The 23,316-nt window shown below is 42.0% G+C and overlaps 1 protein-coding gene across 2 annotated transcripts; it reads right to left on the reverse strand.

The window, feature by feature from the left end:
• Positions 1-2,132: 2,132 nt before the first annotated feature.
• On the reverse strand, positions 2,133-13,819 carry LOC133562225 (uncharacterized). 2 transcript variants are annotated; one of them, XM_061916208.1, is made up of 2 exons: positions 13,608-13,819; positions 2,133-13,369 (listed from the first exon to the last, which is right to left on the reverse strand). In XM_061916208.1, exon 2 carries the CDS (start codon positions 13,198-13,200, stop codon positions 11,851-11,853), a length of 1,350 nt encoding a protein of 449 aa, XP_061772192.1. In that variant the 5' UTR covers positions 13,201-13,369; positions 13,608-13,819; the 3' UTR covers positions 2,133-11,850. The 2 variants fall into 2 exon arrangements, with proteins under 2 accessions (XP_061772192.1, XP_061772193.1); XM_061916209.1 differs by having other exon boundaries at positions 2,133-12,573; positions 13,608-13,817.
• Positions 13,820-23,316: the final 9,497 nt, after the last annotated feature.

The following is a 23,316-nucleotide window of genomic DNA, read 5'->3' on the forward strand; positions in this document are numbered from 1 at the left end:
AGTGAAAACCCATGTGAGAATTTCAAGTGAAGTGAGTGATTTTTTTTAAATTAAAATTATTTAAAAGTATAGTTGGGACACATACAGTGGGGCAAAAAAGTATTTAGTCAGCCACCGATTGTGCAAGTTTTCCCATTTAAATGATGACAGAGATCTGTAATTTTCATCATAGGTACACTTCAACTGTGAGAGACAGAATGTGAAAAAAAAATCCAGGAATTCACATTGTAGGAATTTTAAAGAATTTATTTGTAAATTATGGTGGAAAATAAGTATTTGGTCACTTCAAACAAGGAATATCACTGGCTCTCACGGACCTGTAACTTCTTCTTTAAAAAGCTCTTCTGTCCTCCACTTGTTACCTGTATTTAATGGCACTTGTTTGAACTCGTTATCTGTATAAAAGACACCTGCCAACAGCCTCAAACAGTCAGACTCCAAACTCCACTATGGCCAAGACCAAAGAGCTGTCAAAGGACACCAGGAAAATAACTGTAGACCTGCACCAGTCTGGGAAGAGTAAATCTACAATAGGCAAGCGGTTTGGTGTGAAAAAAATCAACTGTGGGAGCAATTATCAGAAAATGGAAGACATACAAGACCACTGATAATCTCCCTCGATCTGGGGCTCCACACAAGATCTCATCCCGTTGGGTCAAAATGATCATGAGAAAGGTGAGCAGAAATCCCGGAATCACACAAGATACAGATTAAAAAAAAACACGTAAGTTAACATGAGACATCAAGTGTGGCTAAAAGAAAAAACAAAATAAACCACAGTGAATTAAAAAAAAAAAAAGTCCAGTCATCTCTATCGGAGCTGTTGTGTATATGACAACAAAATGCAAGTCAATCCACAATATATCGCAAATACTCCAAAAAAAAAAGTGTGCCAACAACAAATAAACATCAGCTTTTTTCAAAATTTTGTCAACATCAATCCATCCATCTTCTACCACTTGTCCCTTTTGGGGTCGCGGGGGGTCGCTGGAGCCTATCTCAGCTGCATTCGGGCGGTAGGCGCGGGGTACACCCTGGACAAGTCGCCACCTCAACATATTACCTTAAAATATGCGTACAATTACTTTATTCTTATGTCCTATTTATTACCTGATCAGTAAAACATATTTATCACAATTCCAAAGTGAGATACTGTCATGCGCAAAGATATTCAAAGGTAAACTTGTAAAAAAAGGTTGGAAGTTTCTGCCCTTTTAGTTGAACTTTACAGCTCATCAACCCATGAGTTTATTTGAACTTGAACAGGAAACACATCTCTGTTTTCTAAACTGCAATGACACTCATGTAGGTTGTGTTTTAAATGAACCTCGCTGTACAAAACGACTGAGTCACAACTCTGACAGTCGTGCGACCCTCACTTCCTGTCACTGACATCGTTTCAACACACACACACTTGCATATACATGCATGGCTTAAAAGCTTTTTGTGAAGACATTTTGTCGAGACAATTGAGGTTTAATAAAAATAAAATGTAAATTACCACAAAATCCGTTGCTCCTCACGTTGTGTTGCGCGTCAGGTTGGAATGTCGTCCTGTTGACATGTCTTACTCACTTTTTGAATGCAAATCTTTTGGCAAAGCTCATTTCTGGTAAAAGCCAAGTGAAGGTGTTTGTTTCCTACATACTGCACAAAAGTGATGTGTGGCTTTCAAAGAAGTGTCCCTTTTTTGTCAAACATGACTATGGAAGACTGTTTGTTTCTTATCTGTGAACATCTCACACACATGTTGCTGTAATATGGATTGCATTACATTGTATAAAATGCTTGGGTGCCTTTGATTTAAAGTGTAAGAAGCACCGCCCTAGATGTTTACCAACTCTGAAAATAGTATTGACTCTCTTTTGGTATTAGTGTATCGGTTGTGCAATTACTTGCGTTGAACTTCACACCAGTTTTTTTTTATTTTAAAATCAGGTTGCGCATTTGTCTTGCTTACCTTACGGTATTTGTATGGGCAGCAGCACTATAGCTATCATCCAAATTGTACTTCGTACGATTAGCATGAATTGATTAACGTGGACCCTGACTTAAACAAGTTGAAAAACTTATTCGGGTGTTACCACTTAGTGGTCAATTGTACGGAATATGTACTGAACTGTGCAATCTACTAATATCAATCAATCATCAATCAATGTTTATTTATATAGCCCCAAATCACAAATGTCTCAAAGGACTGCACAAATCATTACGACTACAACATCCTCGGAAGAACCCACAAAAGGGCAAGGAAAACTCACACCCAGTGGGCAGGGAGAATTCACATCCAGTGGGACGCCAGTGACAATACTGACTATGAGAAACCTTGGAGAGGACCTCAGATGTGGGCAACCCCCCTCTAGGGGACCGAAAGCAATGGATGTCGAGCGGGTCTAACATGATGCTGCGAAAGTTCAATCCATAGTGGCTCCAACACAGCCGCGAGAGTTCAGTCCCAAGCGGATCCAAGACAGCAGCGAGAGTCCCGTCCACGGGAGACCATCTCAAGCGGAGGCGGATCAGCAGTGTAGAGATGTCCCCAATCGATACACAGGCGAGCGGTCCATCCTGGGTCCCGACGAGCGGTCCATCCTGGGTTTCGACTCTGGACAGCCAGTACTTCATCCATGGTCATCGGACCGGACCCCCTCCACAAGGGAGGGGGGGACATAGGAGAAAGAAAAGGAGCGGCAGATCAACTGGTCTAAAAAGGAGGTCTATTTAAAGGCTAGAGAATACAGATGAGTTTTAAGGTGAGACTTAAATGCTTCTACTAAGGTAGAATAAAAGTTTCAATAAATCAATCAATCAATCAACCAATTAATCAATCAATCAATCGCCTCCGTTTTGTCTGAAAGTCCAGTTTTCCTTATCACAATTTTTTAAAATTTATTTCGATTCTAAGTCTATTAATTATTTGAGAATCAATGTAAAAAATGTTTTTTTGCTCATACTTTATATATATATTTTTTAAAAGAATCCATCCATCCATCCTTTTTCTACCGCTTATTCCCTTTAGGGTTGCGGGGGGCGCTGGCGTCTATCTCAGCTACAATCGGGCGTATGGCGGGGTAAAACATTATTATCAATATTATTATTATCATTATTGATAATGTTGCTTTTAGTAATTGTATTATTTATTATTACTATCAATCATAATTGTATTAGGTTTTCCTTTTTTTTTTATTTAGCATTTAATAAGTATTGTATTTGTATGTCTTCTCAATTGCTTTGTAAAGTATTTAAAAGGTTGGATTGGAATGGGGTTGGGGTTGCTCTATTTTCTTTCATTAGATCGACTAACATAATGTGATGTTTGTAAATACAATTTTAGAAATAAATTTTTCAAATTACGTTTTTTTTTGCCAAAAAACTGCTTATTTAAGTCGTACATCAGCAGCCAAAAGGAGCTTTTGTAACCTGTTTCCTTTTTTAAATATGTTTTATTTAAATTTATCTATCAAATATCACATTACTAGAATCATGTTCAATCAACATCTTTGCGAATTGAATCGTCACCCCGAGATTGATTGATTGAAACTTGTATTAGTAGATTGTACAGTACAGTACATATTCCGTACAATTGACCACTAAATTGTAACACCTGAATACGTTTTTCAACTTGTTTTTCAACGTGATTTAAAACTGAATCAAATCTTGTGGTCCCCAAAGATTCCTACCTTAATTGGGTATATAATCCTCCTTATTGGTGGCCACATTAATTTATTCATTCATTTATTCATTCATTCATTCATTCATTCCAGCACAGCACTGAAACAACGTTCTTGCATCCGACAAAGAACGAAAAACAAACCCCGTCTTCCTTGATGATAAAACTTGGCAGCAGTGAGAGTCTGATCGCTCCGGGTCGCCCCCACTTCCCAGTGTAGTGACTCAGAGTATTACAGGAAGCTCTGAACTACATAGCCTTACAGGGTCTTTTTTCTTGATAGACAGATTAGTAAAAACAACAATGTCACACTTACATTAAAACAGTAAAAAGGCTGTATAGATTCTACAGTGTTAACATTTAAATTAATGGTGTAAAAATGTCTTTGCAAACATTATTTTGGCGACATTCTGACAAGCGGACCAGCCAGGAAACCCCACCCTCATAATCTTCTGCATTTCAAACCTACACACACACACACACACACGCACACGCACACGCACACGCACACACACACGCATTCTTGTATTTGTTACCTTCTTGAGACTTCCAAAAATGCCTACCTCTTTAGCACCACCCTTTGTAGATATATTATTATCGGTATTTACAACATTAATAATGTATACATACTATGCAAATATAAAAACATGTAAGCTTTTAGTAAACATTTTTTGTTTGTAATTGTTTTTTAATCTCCATGATTTACTTCAAGTTATTAAATTAAGTCTCTATATACATCCATCCATCCATTCATTTTCTACCACTTGTCCCTTTCGGGATCTTTATTTAATTTTTTCTATAAATTTTGGTGAAAGGGGGTGCATTTGAATTTCTTACACACACTTGTTATAACATATGTTGGCCAGAAGAGGAGCACTTCAAATTTGTACACACACTTGTTATTTCATATGTTGACCAGAGGGGGAGCACTTTTAAAACCGACACATAGTCAATTTGAAAAATCTCTCCCTTTCGGGACCACCCTAATATTGATATATTTCACCACCAGGGGTGCAGATGAGACATTCTCTATTAGATGCAATGGTTGTCCATATTGGGACCAAGATTATGTCCTAACCAGTGTTGGGTTGGTTACTGAAAACCAGTAACTATTTACAGTTACTAGCTACTTTATTTCAAAAGTAACTCAGTTACTAACTCAGTTACTTACACCAAAAAGTAATGTGTCACTGTGAAAAGTAACTATATGTTGCTTTTTTTTTTTAAAAATGTTATTTAGGACTTCCATCAATGCCATTTTAGCCTTCATTTCAGTACAGTTATTGCACTGGAGAATAATACAATCTGTTGATCAACTTAAATGCATTTGCACCACTGAACTCTGCTAAGCAATGTGGTCTACATACAACAAACAAAGACAAATATATGTTTCAAAGGGCCAATTTATTTCAGGCCAGAACAAATTGCCAAAACTATTTTAAATAACTGCAACATAACATACATAAGTAACAAACCGCATGATAACAACATGTCACAACATAGCTGTAAACCTGGCTTCACCCAAGGAAGGCACACATTCTATGATTATATGTCATGTCACTATATACAGCACACATACCGCTATACACATGCCTGACCAGGCGTTTTTTTTCTCTCAAGGAATTGTGAAATAAAATCATGTCTTCAGGAGATCAACACTGTACTGAAGCCCAGAACGCTCTACGCTTTTACCCACTTTTAGTTTAGAGAAGAGGAAAGATTGGCGTGGCCCACTAGGATCCCTCCTTATGTTTGTAAACTTTACAGTCTATACATTTAGAGTGATGTGATAATCAAACACTCTAGAAGTCTAGAATGAAAGAGCAACAGTATATAAGAGAATTGACAAGAGTGTGTGTACCTTCAGTGCTGAATGATGAGCAGAGGCAGAGTTTGGAGCGTTTTCTTTAGCTCGCTTTCTATGTTTATGTACTCACTGTCCAGGTACATGGAACATGTTTTCGTGCCATATGCCGTTTGACGGCGGTATCATGCTAAGTAGCTGCCTGAAAGTGAGTGAATCCACTGTAGAAATAGCTTGCATGTCTCTAGCACATATGCTGCAATGGCTCTATCAACGTTGTCCTGGCTGGCAGTCCCTCCGTTAAAATCCAGCCGCTGTTGCTTAGGTTGAGGTGGAGGTGAAGTGTGTCTCTCTTTACTAGCTTCGTCGAAGCATGTTGCTTTTGTAAGTGTTTCAGCAGATTTGAACTGCTGTTTTTGGCAGTACATGGGATCTTTGATCCAAGACACAACTTACATTTAACTAAAATGTTATTTTCTTTGTGCTCAACAAAAGAAAAGTAGTGAGAATATCTTCATGATAAGAAACTCGACTCCGGCTCCACAATGATGTCTTGTTTGTAAACACATACACGCCCCCCTCAGTAACGCATCATGTAGTAACAGTAAGAGCGTTACTTTGTAACGCGTTAGTCCCAACACTGGTCCTAACTTGCTCATATGGAAGGTACTTTAAGAACACACACAAAAACACACACACACATACACACACACAAGAGAAGTGGCATGATACCCGGTAGATTTTACATGTGTGTGTTGTGGTGTCTCACTCAAGCACTGCCTGACAGGTAAGCACCTCATAGGGGAGGAGCCAGGGCATGGAGGCAGAGTGGAACACAGAAGACAACACCCCAACCGTGGCCGCATCATCGAGGGGCGGTATATTCCCCTGTACCTCCTCAATCAGCCTGAAGTGCCACCAGCTGTGCGACCAGGTGGGACTCAGCTACAAACAGTTCTTAACTCTGCCTCATTCAGGCCTGACTCTCCTCTCTGTCAAGGCAGGTGCATCAGGGGGTAAGTGAAACATCAACTATTTCACTAATAAGGACATTACTAGTTAAATGTTTTCTGATATTATGTTTTCTTTTGTTTGATAGGCAATTAACGAGTAAAGAAGTGTGCTGTGTGCAGGACTGAGAGCCCCGGATGGGAGAAATTTATGTTTGGTAATGGACACTTTAAGTTGATTATTCCACACCCTGCCCTTCCTACAAAGACTTGTGCAATAAATGCCCTTTTCGGCTTTTTGCAAACACCCTCCTGTGTCTTGGTGAGAATCCGGGTACCACAGTGTGCAAATGTAGTGTTTAGTGTTCTCGTGAGACGTGTAAAAACGCCAATTCAACACCAAGCCAAACCGCAGTCAATGAAGAGAACGTCGTTGTAAGCTTGACCATTTACTTTTGACAATTCCTTCATAGACAAGAGGGTGAAAAACTGAAAAGAACAAAGAGACACAACACACAACACACTTATTGCCTCTGTACATATTCGTTTACAATGACATATAAAAATGTAACGGTAATGTCGGAAAATGTCCAGCAGAGGGAGACTCCCATCTGCCTAAATGACTTGAACACATTGTATCTAGTTCGACAATTATATTTAACATATCGGGACTATTACACTTTTTTAACGTGTCTGACATGTTGTTAACTTATTAAAGACGACTTACACAATTGCTTCTTCGCCGCTTTGTGTAGGATGGCAACAGAAAGTACTACAGAAAACCACAAAATGTAGCTCTAGCTTTCGAACAAATACGGGAAGTCAACCAACAGGAAGTAATTCAGCGGAAGTGAAATCATCAAACTGCTGTTTACCGATTATAGCGTGCAATAAATATAAACAACTTTAACTCCAAATTAAAGCATTGCAGTTACTAATACAAAATATTAAGTAATACAAAAATATTATCATGTAATTACGTAAATAATATTAACAGTTGACTTCAGGACAACACACTCCCCGCCTGGCCTATGTGAGGCCACTAAGGTCACCAAATAACTCTAGTCTTTGGGCAGCAGTAAAACAACTTCTGTAACTGGTCTCAAAAATGTTTTTGGGGTTCCTTGGTCTTTAGTCTTCACTTCGACCTTCCTGACCAAATTGTCGATCCCGGGGAACGTGGCGGTGACCATGGCCATAGGCCAGTAGTTACGTGCAGCTTGCTTGTCCTTGAGGAGAACTAGATCTCCTACTTGAAGATTTCGCCTTGACATATTCCATTTCTGTCTCTGTTGCAAAGAAGGAAGGTACTCCCTTCTCCATCGGCTCCAAAACTGGTTTGCAAATGCTTGCACTTGCTTCCATTGTTTGGTGTAAAGGTCCCTCTCTGTGAATTCTCCAAGTGGAGGTGGAGCTCCTGCCTTCTGTGTTAGGAGCATTGATGGTGAAAGAATGAAGGATTGTTGTGGATCTATGGATACAGGCAGAAGTGGTTGTGCATTTATAATTGCAGTGACTTCCGCCATCAGAGTGCAAAGAACTTCATGGGTTATACGAGTCCCATGCTGCAGTAACATTGAATTCAGGATTCTTCTTGCAATCCCGATCATTCGCTCCCAGGAGCCTCCCATGTGGGAAGCGTGTGGTGGGTTGAATTTCCAAATGCACTGCTTTTCACTGAGGAAGTTCTGCACTGCCTTGTTCATTCCAAGCTCTTTGCATTCTCCCGTAAAATTAGTTCGACAATCAGAATGAAGTTGGTTTGCCGGACCTTGAAGTGCGAAAAACCGCCTGAGGGCGTTGATACAACTTGAAGTGTCCATAGACTCGATTAACTCGATATGAACAGCTCTCGAACTAAGACAAGTGAACATCATGGCCCACCGCTTGCTCTCTGCTTGTCCTCCTCTGGTACGTCTGGTTAGGACAGACCAGGGTCCAAAGACATCGACTCCCACATACGTAAAAGGAGGGAAGGATTTAAGACGTTCCGGAGGCAAATTAGCCATTTGTTGTTCTTGAACCTTCCCCTTGAAGTCTACGACAGATTGTGCATTTGTGAAGAATTGAGTTGATTAAAGACCGTCCACCTAGAATCCACAATCCTGCTGCTCTGATGGCTCCTTCAGTAAAATTGCGGCCTTGATGTTTTACCTGCACATGGTGGTGGTGTGTGAGCAACACAGAGATGTGGCTTTTCTTGGGGAGAATTACAGGATTCTTTTCTAAAAGTGTGAGTTCAGAGCACTTTAGTCTACCTCCCACACAAATGAGTCCATCCTCCAATGTTGGGTTGAGTTTCAATAAAGGGCTGTTTCTTGAAACTGGCTTGTTTTCTTGTAAAGCTAAAAGCTCTCCTGAGAAGGCTGCCTTTTGTGTTGCCCTCAGAATAATATATTTAGCTTGGGCAATTTCATCTGCAGTGCGTGGTTGGTGACAGTTGTGCCAGCCTTTGCATCCATCTTTTTGATTAGACCTTTTGCATGTTCTTGCGACGTGGATGAGGAATGCCACACTCCTCACCAAGGAAGTGAAAGTGGAAAATCGTTGGAAGCGATCTGGGTTGAGTATCTGACGTTCCAGGTAAGTAGCGCAGGTCTGCACTTGTGGGCGGATTTCAGAGTCATTATCTGGTCCAATGAGCTCAAATCTTTCACTGGTTTGTGTCATGTTTGCAGATGTCTTCAGCAGGAATGCAGGGCCGATAAACCAAGATGTTTGTCCAAGGCTTGATACAGCTAAGGATCTTGATGCATGATCTGCAGGGTTTTCCTCCGTGCACACATAGTTCCACTAATGGGGATTTGAAAATTGACGAATACGGTGGACTCTGTTATGAACGTAGGTGTAGAAACGTTTTTTCTCTTTGCAAATGTATCCAAGCACTACCTTACTGTCTGTGTAGAAGCGAACTTCATCAAACTTGAGGTCCAGCTCATCTTGGATGAGATCTGCCATGTCTACCGCTAGCACAGCAGCACAGAGCTCGAGCCTTGGGATAGTAAGTTCAGACTGGGGGGCCAACTTGGCCTTACCCATCACAAATCCGACTTCGGCCTTTCCATCTTCTTGGACCGCTTTCAGCTAAGCCACAGCACCAATGGCCTTGCAGGATGCATCTGAAAACACGCACAACTCTGTGAGCACCACATCGCACAGTGACTTTGCAGTTTACCTGCGTGGAATATGAATCTTGTTTAAGCCTTGAAGAGACTCTTTCCAAGTCTCCCACTTGTTCTTTTTGGATTCTGGCAGGGGCGTGTCCCAGTCTGCTAGCTCGGAGGTAAGTTCTCTAAGAAGGGACCTTCCCTGAATTGTGACAGGTGCGAGCATTCCTAGGGGATCAAAAACACTGTTTACTGTAGACAAAACACCCCGTCGAGTGAATGGTTTGTTTGTTGGTGATGCAAAGTATGTAAATGTGTCAGATGTAATCTCCCAGAGCAACCCTAAGCTCCGTTGTGTGGGTGTAAAGTCTCCACTCAAATCTAAGTCTTTGACCACAGGGGCACAATCTTGAGGGGAGAAGGCTTTGGTGACTTCCTCAGAGTTTGATACAAACTTGTGCAAGCGAAGATTCGACTCGGCGAGCGAACACTTTGTCCTTTGGAGCAGGTCAATGGCCTCACCTTCAGATGGTAGGGATACCAAGCCATCGTCCACATAAAAATGCCTTTCTACAAACCTGACAGTATCATCTCCGTGCTGCTGTGCACCTTCCCTGATGGCCTTTCGCAGTCCATAGATTGCCACAGCAGGAGATGGTGTGTTGCCAAACACGTGGACCCTCATGCGATACTCAATAACTGGCTTCCTGAGATCATTGTCCTGATGCCACAAGAAACGTAGGAAATTTCGATGATCTTCATGCACCAAAAAACAATGAAACATCTGCTGGATGTCTGCCATAATCACAACTCTTTCCTTCCGGAAGCACAGAAGAACGCCTAGCAAGGAGTTATTGAGGTCGGGTCCAGAGAGTAGCACGTCATTTAGGGAAATACCTGCGTGTTGGGCGCTAGAATCAAAAACGACTCTGATCTGGTCAGGTTTTCGTGGGTGGTATACGCCAAAGGTTGGAAAATACCAGCACTCTTCATCTTTCCTCAATGGCGGCGCTACCTCTGCATGCTTGTGGGTAATGAGCTTTTCTATGAATATGACATACTGTTCCTGCATTTCCGGTTTCCTTTGGAGGGTTTGTTGAAGTGACATGAACCGCTAGATTGCCTGGGCCTTATTGTTTGGCAAACGTTGACGTGGTTCCTTAAATGGGAGAGGAGCGACCCAATTGTTGGATCCATCACTGTAGGTTTGAATGTCCATGATCTTTAGAAAGAGGAGGTCATCCATTGATGGAGCAGGTTTGTTGTCATGTTTAGTTTGGTTGAAAACTGTCCATCCCAGCATCCTTTCTTGTGATTTGCAGGACTGGTTGAAGGTGTGTTGCTTCTTAACACACATGACGCTGGTGCAGGGTAGAAAGATGGAATTACGTCCATTTTCCCATACGTTTTTTTTCATTGAATTAATTGTTGGTTTGTGTGTATTGCCTAAACACACTTCTCCCATCACCACCCAGCCTAAATCCAGACGTTGTGCAAAAGGAGCGTCGTGTGGTCCATTTACTTGCTGTCTGACCTTGTGTGCCCTGATTACATCTCTTCCGAGGAGAAGGAGTATTTGTGCTCCGGGGTCCAATACGGGGATGTGTTTGGCAATGTGATGGAGATGGGGTTGATGCAAAACTGCAGTTGGTGTTGGGATCTCATTCCGATTATTTGGAATCCCTTGACACTCGAGGAGTGTTGGAAGTGAGATGGGAACTTTACCATCTAGGGACTCAATCTGGAAAGCTTCAGCCTCCCTGCCGTGTGCCTCTACAAGGCCAGAACAAGTTCTGAGATGATAAGTTATTGGTTTGCTGTCCACATTGAACATTTTAAACAATTCTGGTCTTGCCAATGATCGATTACTTTGGTCATCCAAAATTACGTAGGCTTTGATGGCCTTGTCCTTGAAGTCTTTATGGTACATTTTAGTAAGGCATATTTTTGAGCATGAGCGCCCTCACTGACCTTGACCGCAAACATCTGTACAGCTCGTGCTAACATCAGGCATGTTATACTGTTCTTCTCCCTCCCCACCATCCTCTTTAAGAGATGGAGGAGCCTTGGCCATTTGAGTTGATGGACCAGGATGCATTGCTGCCTCATGATGAGTGCTTCCACATTCATAACACTTCACAGAAGACTGGCAGTGTTTGGCGAGATGTTAAACTGAGGAACAACATTTAAAACATATCCCTTTTTCCTTCAAAAAGGCCTTTCTATCATCCAGGGATTTGTTTCGGAATGTCCTGCATCTTTTAAGGGGGTGTGGTTTGTTGTGTAGAGGACAACATTCATTGGGGTCAATATTGGTTGTTAAAATGTCTGTTTTGTGATGGGTCTGTTGGAGTTAAAACCTTTTGCAATGTGTTTGTCAAGGTTAGCAGTTGTATTGTACTGGTAGGTGAAACTGGGGTCATTTCGTTTCTTTGCCTCGGAGCACACAAAAACACAGAAGTAGTGGAAGGGAGGGAAGCAACCATTATTATGTTCTTTGTACAAAAACACAGAAGATGTCCATTTTTCCTGAAGGCTATAAGGAAGCTTGTCCACAATCGGCCTAATTCCACGTGACGTATCCAGATAGGACAAGCCGGTGACATAGCCGTCCTCCTTGAAACCTTGAATTTCCATGAGCAAATCTCCCAGTTCGCGTAGCCCAGCGTTGTCTTTATTAGAAATGTTGGGGAAATTGTCCAGCCGATCAAATAGTGATTTTTCAATGATTTCAGGGGCAGCATAACAGTCACGCAGTCTCTCCCATGCTTTGTGTAGAGCCAGTTCTGGATGGTTTACATACATTGAGCGGATGCGTCTCACATGTTCTCCAGACTCCTTACCAAGCCACTTAGTCATGAGGTCTAGTTCTTGGGTTGTTGTGAGGTGAGCACCGCTGACCGCTGTAGTGAATGACGACTCCCATGCGCGATAATCTTCTGGTTTATCGGCGAAGTAGTACAGTCCTGAGGTGATGAGATCTCGTGTTGCCAAATAGTGGGCCAATGGTTCCACTGAAGACAGCATGCTGGCTTGTGGAACCTGTCGGGGAACATAGGGCGGAGCATGTATGTTTGAGCCAGATTGTCTTTTTTCTTCAAAGTTTGTCGTGGCTTTAACTGGTTTATTTAAGTTTGGTGTGGATAAGTGAGATTCTTTATCGCTCTTAAAGTTTGTTCTATTAGGACTGGGTTGCATATATGGAGTATTTTCATCCAGATGCCAGGTGTTGATGGTAGCTTGTGTTAACGGATACGGTTGCTTATCTATTGCTGGACACAAGGTAGCTGGAGATGACAACTGCTGTTGAAGGTCGATCTGTGATTGAACATATTCACTGGTGCGTTCAATTTTTGCCTTTTCTGATTCAGTTTTCCTGTCATCGCCAGTGGATTGTGCTCCCGAAGCTTCCTCCAATACTTGAGCTTCCGCCTCAGCTGCGTCTGCTTCTCGTTGTAATGTCAGCACTTCTAATTCTGTGGTTATTCTCGTTGTTTCTAATTGATTATGAGCCTTTTCAGGTTTTAGCTTAGCTTCTTCCAGTTTAAGCTTAGCTTCTTGGCTTGCGTACGACGCTCTTACTTTCGCGGCTTCTGCTTTAGCTCTAACAAGAGCTGCGCTTGCTGTGGATACTGACATTTTGCTGCTTCCACTGTGACTAGTTGCCATGTTGATACCTTAGGGCAGCCGGAACGTGCCTTTTTCACTTTAGGGATCTCGTGAGACGTGTAAAAACGCCAACTCAACACCAAGCCAAACCGGAGTCAATGAAGAGAACGTCGTTGTAAGCTTGACCATTTACTTTTGACAATTCCTTCATAGACAAGATGGTGAAAAACTGAAAAGAACAAAGAGACACAACACACAACACACTTATTGCCTCTGTACATATTCGTTTACAATGACATATAAAAATGTAACGGTAATGTCGGAAAATGTCCAGCAGAGGGAGACTCCCGTCTGCCTAAATGACTTGAACACATTGTATCTAGTTCGACAATTATATTTAACATATCGGCACTATTACACTTTTTTAACGTGTCTGACATGTTGTTAACTTATTAAAGACGACTTACGGCATTGCTTCTTCGCCGCTTTGTGTAGGATGGCAACAGAAAGTACTACAGAAGACCACAAGATGTATCTCTAGCTTTCGAACAAATACCGGAAGTCAACCAACAGGAAGTAATTCAGCGGAAGTGACATTATCTAACTGCTGTTTACCGATAATAGCGTGCAATAAATATAAACAACTTAAACTCCAAATTAAAGCATTGCAGTTACTAATACAAAATATTAAGTAATACAAAAATATTATCATATAATTACGTAAATAATATTAACAGTTGACTTCAGGACAACACATAGTGATTTTCACTTGAGTAAATGTTAAAAAAAAAATTGTAATCGTACGGAAAAAACATTCATAACACAGTTTAGCAGACACTAATATTTAATTTGTTTTATTAATGGTTTTTTCCATCACGACAAGTGGAACTTTGCCTCACCTTTCTACCCTGACCGCACATCCCTGGTGTTTTGAATATCCAGTAATACCTCAACTTACGAGCTTAATTGGTTCTGTTACGGAGGTATTAACTCAAAACACTCGTATCTCTCAAATCAGTGTCACCCACTGAATTTAATAAAAATCCATTTAAACGGCGCTTGGCCACATAAAATTCCTTTTGAAAATGAGAAATATTGTAAGAACAACACTGCAATCAATTGTAATACCAACAGCTACAATCATTTATGAAGAATTTTGTGGATGCTTGTAACTCCAATTTTTGCTTGCAACTTGAAGCGTAACAATTGGCCGAGAATTTGTGAATTATATTTTACATAGCGCTTTTCTCTAGTAACTCAAAGTGCTTTACATAGTGAAACCCAATATCTAAGTTACATTTAAACCAGTGTGGGTGGCACTGGGAGCAGGTGGGTAAAGTGTCTTGCCCAAGGACACAACGGCAGTGACTAGGATGGCGGAAGCAGGAATTGAACCTGCAACCCTCAAGTTGCTGGCACGGCCACTCTACCAACCGAGCTATACCGCCCAGAAACAGCTTTTATCTCAAAATGCTTCAGTTGAGCCACTCTTAAGTTGAGGTACCACTGTGTTGAAAATCTTTAGACCCTTTCTACTCGAATATTGAGTCCCTGAAATTTTAGATTCTTTCTTCATATTGTTTGGTCTTGCTATGTTTCAGCCTGGGATAATGACACCACTGCGACCTATAAACTCCTCCTTGTAAGGGTCTTATACATGCTCTTAATCACGACGAAGGCAAGTAAGATGAATGTCTAACTAGGATTTTTACACGGTTTATCAAAGGTCTATTCTGCTCACCCCAGACACTTAAGTTCTAGTTAGCTTATCAGCGTTAAAAAAAAAAAAAATTTCATTTTTTGCAAGCTACCTTCCAGTAAAACAGCTACTTTTTGCAACACATTTAATATACATTATTTTAACTTAATTTAGTGAAGTTTTACATCACGCCAATGTTCTTAGATTTATTTACAAGCATAGACAGATTTGTGTTTGTACAGTAATGGACAGAGGTGTGGACTCGAGTCACATGACTTGGACTCGAGTCAGACTCGAGTCATGAATTTGATGAATTTAGACTCGACTTGACAAAATGGACTTGAACCTTTTGACTTTACAGGACTTCTTACTTTCCCCAAAACCCAAAGATTAAAAAGTTATTCAGGACCTCTCCGTATCTTCCATTATGTGCGTGTGAGTGTCTGTCAGCGGTGTGCTGCCTCTCGGTACAACAGCCAATCAAATTAGATCCATGTTGTTTTCGTCTCACAGCATTCATCCAATCAAATTGCAGAAGAATCAACGAAGTATAGCTCTCAAACAACGCGCCAGTGAGGAAAAATGATGCCAAAGATAGTTTCGTTCGGGTATTAAAACTACGACTTGGTCAACAAAAACCAATCGCAACAACTTTCTGACTTTGTTCGACATTTGAACTTTCACACAGAACAATAAGTTTTGAATGTAAGCTAACGTTTATTGGCTAAGTAACGTAACTTTTATTTGCTGTGTAGTTAAAACAGTGAGGCTGTAAACTCACTGCTCACGTTATAACCATAGACATCTTCTAAGGATACACAGCATCGAGCGCTACTGCCTACTGGCGCTGACAAGACGCGGGGCCGCCATCTTGGAGTGGTGATCCGCTCCACTCAGTGCAATTCATTTGGCAGGAGCAATGAACTGTCAGCGCATTTAATTAATTTTACCTCACTGAATACCACTGATATTCATGCGCTTTTTTGTCATACGTGTAGCTATGATGAATGACACATGTTTTGGCGTGTTTTATTATTCAGTTTGCTTAACAGTAAAATAATATTTGTAAATGCTATAAGTGACCAGACGTCCGAGATCAAAACTGATAAAATATAATCTCAGAGAAGGGGGAAAAAAACGGTCTGCTATTTTTAAGTTGAAGAAACAATATGATTAGGTTATTTAAACATACGTATATTCTACATAAACAATGTATGAAAACATTAGATATCTATATATGTTAGGAACCTATAGATTGTACCTCTGTTGCTCCAGCAGCAGAGAGTGTATTCTGTCTTGACACTTTGTATTGATATTTTGTATTACATTCTTACCTTAAATTATCATGTTTACAGTCATTGTTTTATATGTATTTTTTATGTATGTCGCTTTGGATAAAACATTCTGCCAAATACTTAAACATCAATCAATCAATCAATCAATCAATGTTTACTTGTATAGCCCTAAATCGCTAGTGTCTCAAAGGGCTGCACAAACCACAACACAAACCACTACGACATCCTCGGTAGGCCCACATAAGGGCAAGGAAAACTCACACCCAGTGGGACGTCGGTGACAATGATGACCCAGTGGGACGTTGGTGACAATGTTGACTATGAGAACCTTGGAGAGGACGAAAGCAATGGATGTCGAGCGGGTCTAACATGATACTGTGAAAGTTCAATCCATAATGGATCCAACACAGCTGCGAGAGTCCAGTCCAAAGCGGATCCAACACAGCAGCGAGAGTCCCGCTCACAGCAGAGCCAGCAGGAAACCATCCCAAGCGGAGGCGGATCAGCAGCGCAGAGATGTCCCCAGCCGATACACAGGCAAGCAGTACATGGCCACCGGATCGGACCAGACCTCATCCACAATGGAGAGTGGGACATAGGAGAAAAAGAAAAGAAACGGAAGATCAACTGGTCTAAAAAGGGAGTCTATTTAAAGGCTAGAGTATACAAATGAGTTTTAAGGTGAGACTTAAATGCTTCTACTGAGGTAGCATCTCAAACTGTTACCGGAAGGGCATTCCAGAGTACTGGAGCTCGAACGGAAAACGCTCTATAGCCCGCAGACTTTTTTGGGGCTTTGGGAATCACTAATAAGCCACCAATTTGTTTCACTGGATTCAGAATAAAACCAAATTCTGTCTTACCCAACAATGTTAGTATTTGAATATTGTTAGTTGAAGACTTATTCCTGGTTACATTTATACTGTTAAAGTATTGTCTTACACTTTGCCTAAAATGATAATACATCATAATCAGTGGCAGCTGGTGAATTTTTTTATTTTAGGTGGTGCTGAAAGTTTGTAAACCAAACCCCTGTAGGAGGGTCATCCTCCCCCATAAGATTTTTTTGTGATTTCACATACAATTGTTGAAGATCGTTGCTCCTTCTCAACTCTGTGGTAATATTCTTTTCACAGAAAACTACCAATCGTATGTTATTGTTAAATCTTACTCGTGAAAGATAATCCCCTGATTCCTATTTTCAACAGCCCGCTCATTTGAGTAGGAAAACGCTGAACACCTGCCCGGCATCTTTGTTTTCCACCTGTCAACTGTCAGGCTACTCGCCGGCTCCTCATCACCACTTCAAGATGGCGGCCAAATTGCTCGCGTCACAGCAGCCAATGCTGCGTCTATTTATAAGATGTCTATGGTTTTAACGTCATTGCAAACACGGCAATCTATTGTGTCCACTGCAGTTCGCTACCTCATTCATACTTTTTGTCCAGTGATTTTTTTTTTAGCAAGGTTGCATGAGGTACCTACACATAACGTTACGTTAGTCAATGTATCACACACAGTAACGTTACGCTGGACGGCGGTCAGCAGCACCGCATATTTTAGCCACCTACAAAAAGACAAACATAGTCAAATAAAGGTCAGTTAAAATATATACTATATTAAAAATGATGTGTAGATATATGTTCATGTATTTTTTGTTTTTCATGTGTACGCACACATAAAAACACATAGAGTATGAAATGAGTTCAATGAGATAAGGTAAGAACAGGACAGAAACTGCTGTGGTACTGGGTACAATGCAATATGCCATGGAAATACAATGTTAACACTTGTGTGCAAATAAGTACAGTTGTACTTGTATTTTCAAATGTGTTTATTCTGTAAAGGAACAAGTTAAATGTTTAAAATGACTGTTTAATAGTGCTATTATGAAGTGTAATGTCAGCACTATTTTTTTTCCTACAATTTCAAATGGATTTGTTTTAACAAATAAGTACAGCGTTTTAAAGGCCTACTGAAACCCACTACTACCGACCACGCAGTGTGATAGTTTATATATCAATGATGAGGTTCTCCTCGGGTCGCCACATTGTCGTGGTGGAGAGCCTTGCGTGTTCCAATGAACCTGAGAGCGATGCCGTCTAGAGCTTAAGCTCCTGGTAGGTTCAACCATGGCGGTAAGGTCGAGGGTGAGGTTCCAGACGAAGAGCGGCCCAAAAAGTCCTCAACGGCGGAGTGGGCGGATGATGGCAGCGGAGAAAGCTCCACAACGGTCACAAAGGCGGAAGAAGGCTGCAGCAAAGATGGATCCCCAATTGTCTTGGTGTCCATGCCATTGGACCTTTGCCCTCCCTTTGTCAAGGACAGTGTAGTGGCTGCATCCCCACTTTATAAGATTCCACGCACAGGCGTTCTCCTGAAGGAAGGACTCACCATTACCCAACACACACCTTGGGCAAAGAGGGTGTTGGGAATGTAAACTCCAATGGAATACTCCTATCATCTAAATGTGCTGAACACGAGCTTGTGATCACAAACACCTTGTTCCGTCAGAAAAACCGTTACAAAACCTCATGGATGCATCCCCGATCAAAGTGCTGACATCTCATTGATTATGTGATAGTCAGGGCCAGAGATCGCAAAGATGTCAACATCACCAGGGCCATGATCAGCGCGGATGAATCCTGGACTGACCACCGCCTCATCCGCTCCACCATGAACATCAAGCTGCGGCAGAAAAGGAGAACACAAAGGAAACATCTTCGCCCAAAATTCAACCTCGACAGCCTGGGAGACACAAACAGGGTGCAACTCTTTCAAGACACCCTACTTGAGAGGCTCCCTGAAGAATACCCAGAGGGTGTGGAGGAACACTGGAGGGCTTTCAAAACCACACTTCTTGAGACCAGCAGAGACACCTTTGGCTACAAGACCAGGAAATATCAAGACTGGTTCGACGACAACGATGTTGAAATACAACATCTAATTGACGCCAAAAGGAAAGCCTTCTGCAATTGGCAAAATGACATCAGCTGCATGGCCAAAAGGGAGGCCCACTCCAAGGCAAAGGCACTTGTCCAAAGCAGAGTACGAGAGTTGAAGAACCAGTGGTGGTTGGAGAAGGCCCTGGAAATCCAGAGACTTGCAGACTTGGGAGTCACCAGGGGTTTCTGTAACGCCACCAAGGCCGTGTATGGGCCCTGCTATCGAGGCCTAAACCCTCTCCGCTCCAAAGATGGACAAACCTTGCTGAAGGACAATGTTGGTATCAGTTCCAGATGGCAAGAACACTTCCAAGAACTCCTGAACCGAAAAACCACAGTCGAGCTCGAAACCATCAACCAGATCCCTCAGTGTCCCATCATGGAGCAGTTGGGTCACCCCCCCAACCGAAAATGAGGTCCTGGATGCTGCGAGGAAACTGAGCAACAACAAGGCCTCTGGACCAGATGGGATTCCAGCAGAAATCCTCAAGCAAGGAGGACCAAAACTCCTGTGTCACATCCATAGCCTGTTGGGTAAAATCTGGGATGAAGAGGAAATACCGGCTGAGCTTAGGGATGCCCTGGTTGTTACCATCTTCAAGAATGGAGACAAGGCCGACTGTGGCAACTACAGGGGTATCTCCCTCCTGTCAACAACGGGCAAAGTGCTGGCTCGTATATTGGCCAACCGGCTACTGCCTCTGTCAGAGAACACCCTACCAGAATCGCAGTGTGGCTTTCGTCCGGCCAGCCGGACCTCCGACATGATTTTTACAGCTCGTCAACTGCAGGAAAAATGTCGGGAGCAACATCTACCTTTGTACATGGCGTTCATTGACCTCACAAAGGGCTTTGACTCCATAAACAGAACTGCCCTCTGGTGTGTTCTCTCCAAGATTGGATGCCCAGACAAGTATTTAAAGATCTTGTGACTACTCCATGATGACATGACGGCAACCGTAGTCGGCAATGGTGGATTGGAGACATCTCCTTTCAAAGTAGACACTGGTGTTAAGCAGGGCTGCATCATCGCACCAACCCTGTTCGCCATCCTCATTTCCACCATCCTCCACCTCACCAGCCAGAACCTACCTGAGGGAGTCAAGCTCATATACAGAACTGAGGGAGGGCTATTTAACATCAACAGATTCAGGGCAAAAAGCAAGGTGTTCACATCCTCTATCATGGAGCTCCAGTATGTGGATGACAATGCCCTAGTTGCACACTCCGAAGCGGACCTCCAGGACATCTTAAACGCCTTTGCCAGAGCCTACAGACTCCTGGGACTTGACATAAACATAAAAAAGACCCAAATCCTATACCAACCAGCTCCTGACACACTCCCACCTCCCCCCACAATTCATGTGGGAGACAACATCCTGGATAATGTGGATCAATTCGCCTACCTTGGCAGCCTTCTCTCTACAGGAGCTGTCATAGACGCAGAGATTCACCACCGCATCGGGTGTGCCGGTGCAAATGCTGTATGGTCAGCTAAAGGAAGGAAAACGTACCCAAGGAGGGCAGAAGAAAAGGTACAAGGATAACATCAAAATCCACCTGAGAAAGTGTCACTTCAGCCTCAGCAACTGGGAGGAGGTAGCCCACCAGAGGAACATGTGGAGCAAGATGGTCCATGAAGGCACAACTCACCCAGAGAAGGACCTCCACCGTGCCGCAGAAACCAAGAGGCAACGATAAGGTCTGCGGATCCAGGATCGGCTTCTGCAGCCACCTGAGGACCCACAGATGACCAGACCCACCGACAGGAGGACAATCTTACTCGTCTCGAGTGATCGCCGATGATGATGATGATCAATGATGAAATATTAACATTGCAACGCATGCCAATACGGCCGGGTTAGTTTACTAAATTGCAATTTTAAATTTCACACCGAAGTATCCTGCTGAAACGTTGCGGTATGATGACGCGTGCGCGTGACGATTTCACAGTATTCTGGACATCTGTGTTGCTGAATCTTTTGCAATTTGTTCAATGAATAATGGAGATGTCAAAGAAGAAAGCTCTAGGTGGGAAGCAGTGTATTACGGCCGCCTTTAGCAACACAAACACAGCCGGTGTTTCATTGATTACATTCCCGAAAGATGACGGTGAAGCTTTACTATGGAACAGAGCGGTCAAGCGGACACGGTTGGATTGGACCACACACACAAAGTACAGTGTATTATGCAGCGATCATTTTGAAACATCGTGTTTCGAAGAGGGTCCCTTGCGAAGGGCAGAGCTGGGCATCGCCACCACCCGTCAACTGGTGCTGAAGAAAGGTGCGGGGCCGACCTCCAGGTTGTACAGGTATGTCCATATAATCTCCCTAAAACACTAGTAACACAATAAGCAGATAAGGGATTTTCCAGAATTATTATAGTAAATTTGTCTAATAACATCTGAATCGCTCCCACTGTATAGTCTTTTTTCTAGTCCTTCACTCTCACTTTCCTCATCCACGAATCTTTCATCCTTGCTCAAATTAATGGGAAAATCGTCTCTTTCTCGGTCCGAATCTCTCTCGCTGCTGGTGGCCATGATTGTAAACAATGTTCAGATGTGAGGAGCTCCACAACCCGTGACGTCACGCGCATATCGTCTGCTACTTCCGGTACAGGCAAGGCTTTTTTTTATCAGCACCAAAAATTGCGAAGTTTTTCGTCGATGTTCTCTACTAAATCCTTTCAGCAAAAATATGGCAATATCGCAAAATGATCAAGTATGACACATAGAATGGACCTGCTATCCCCGTTTGAATAAGAAAATCTCATTTCAGTAGGCCTTTAAAAGCATATACAATCCGTGTAAATATATTTGTCTTTGGGTAAAAGGACTTGAAAGGACTCAAAACTCAAAATGCAGGACTTGGGACTTGACTTGAGACTTTCCAGTCTTGACTTTGGACTTGACTCGGGACTTTCCTGTCTTGACTCGAGACTTGATGGCAAAGACTTGATACTTACTTGTGACTTGCTAAACAATGACTTGTGCCCACCTCTGGTAATGCAGCTCCCAAATAGGATTAGTGGGTAAAAAGCACAAAACAGTATTACAGCACTTTTGAAAACCATTTTATTGCTACAATTGAATACTTTGTGAAACAAAAATATGTATGAATAATCAACAATCAAAATCATTTTCATTCTCCCAGTGCTTGTCTGAAATTCTTCTCACATGTACGTGTATGCACATTATTTGGAAAATAGAAATTGTCCATAGGTGTGAATTATGGATGGTTGTTTGTATTACTTAACTTGCTTTCTCTGCAGTGGGCTCTTGTCTTTGGTCTGTGTCTTTTGTCAGGGTTGGAAGAAAATTCACCCTGTTATATGCAAAGCCACATGTCCACTGCAGAGGACGCTTGCTGAGTATTTCTGGGATGTAACTGGCGTCACGTTCGGATCATGTCCCGCCCAATGAATGCTGGTGGTGGTCAAAGCTAGCTCTGTTCTCAACGGGTACTGGGCGCCATTTAGCCTTTCTTGAAGTAAAAATGTCCTATACTTTTGTTGTTTTCTGCCGTACAAAAAGAAACACAGTTCCTCGAGGGATTATCAAAAAGGGCGGAATTGATGGAAAAAACGACAAGCAAAGCAGCTCACACTCCAGTCCAAGAGAGCATAGTCGAAGAACGCATGAGTTTGCAGTGATCACTTAGTTAAAGGTTTATTTGATGTAATTTTTTTGATAGTATTTATATTTCCTAAACACATGTTTGCTACGAGTGTTTCGAAAAGCAACGACTTGGCGAGTCTAAATAAAAAGAAAATGTAAGCAAAACTTAAAAGTAAAAATCTTACCGAAGGCAACAATTATAAATGAAGCTTTCATCATGTACACAATGTTGACATCAATAGTTACAATTTGATGAAGATGGGGAAAAACACGCTACTTGTAAACAGCACATGCAAGAGCAACAAACATGGCTTATTTCGACGTGACGTTAAATCATTAAATGCAACCTTACCCGAGGAAAAACGATGCATATTCATTCGGGAGAGTTTTGATAACAATTTTGTTGACCCAGCCACACACAAAGAAGTTGTACACTTCCATGGTTTTTTTTTCATGAGAGAGATGTCCTAAACCTGATCATGGGTTCTGACAACAGCTGTGTCCCAGTGTATACATGACTAGATCGTACTCATGTGAAGGATTTCTTTAAAAGTGATGTACGCTCAGGAAGATACAATAACATTTCTGGATTACTTGTTACATGTACAATACGCA

This window comes from Nerophis ophidion, linkage group LG11 (genome assembly GCF_033978795.1).
Source record: "Nerophis ophidion isolate RoL-2023_Sa linkage group LG11, RoL_Noph_v1.0, whole genome shotgun sequence".
In the NCBI taxonomy this organism is placed as follows: Eukaryota; Metazoa; Chordata; class Actinopteri; order Syngnathiformes; family Syngnathidae; genus Nerophis; species Nerophis ophidion.

Bases quoted from the DNA above. Each gene is read 5' to 3' on its own strand.
- LOC133562225 (XM_061916208.1), bottom strand. From the start codon at position 13,200: ATGGCAACTAGTCACAGTGGAAGCAGCAAAATGTCAGTATCCACAGCA.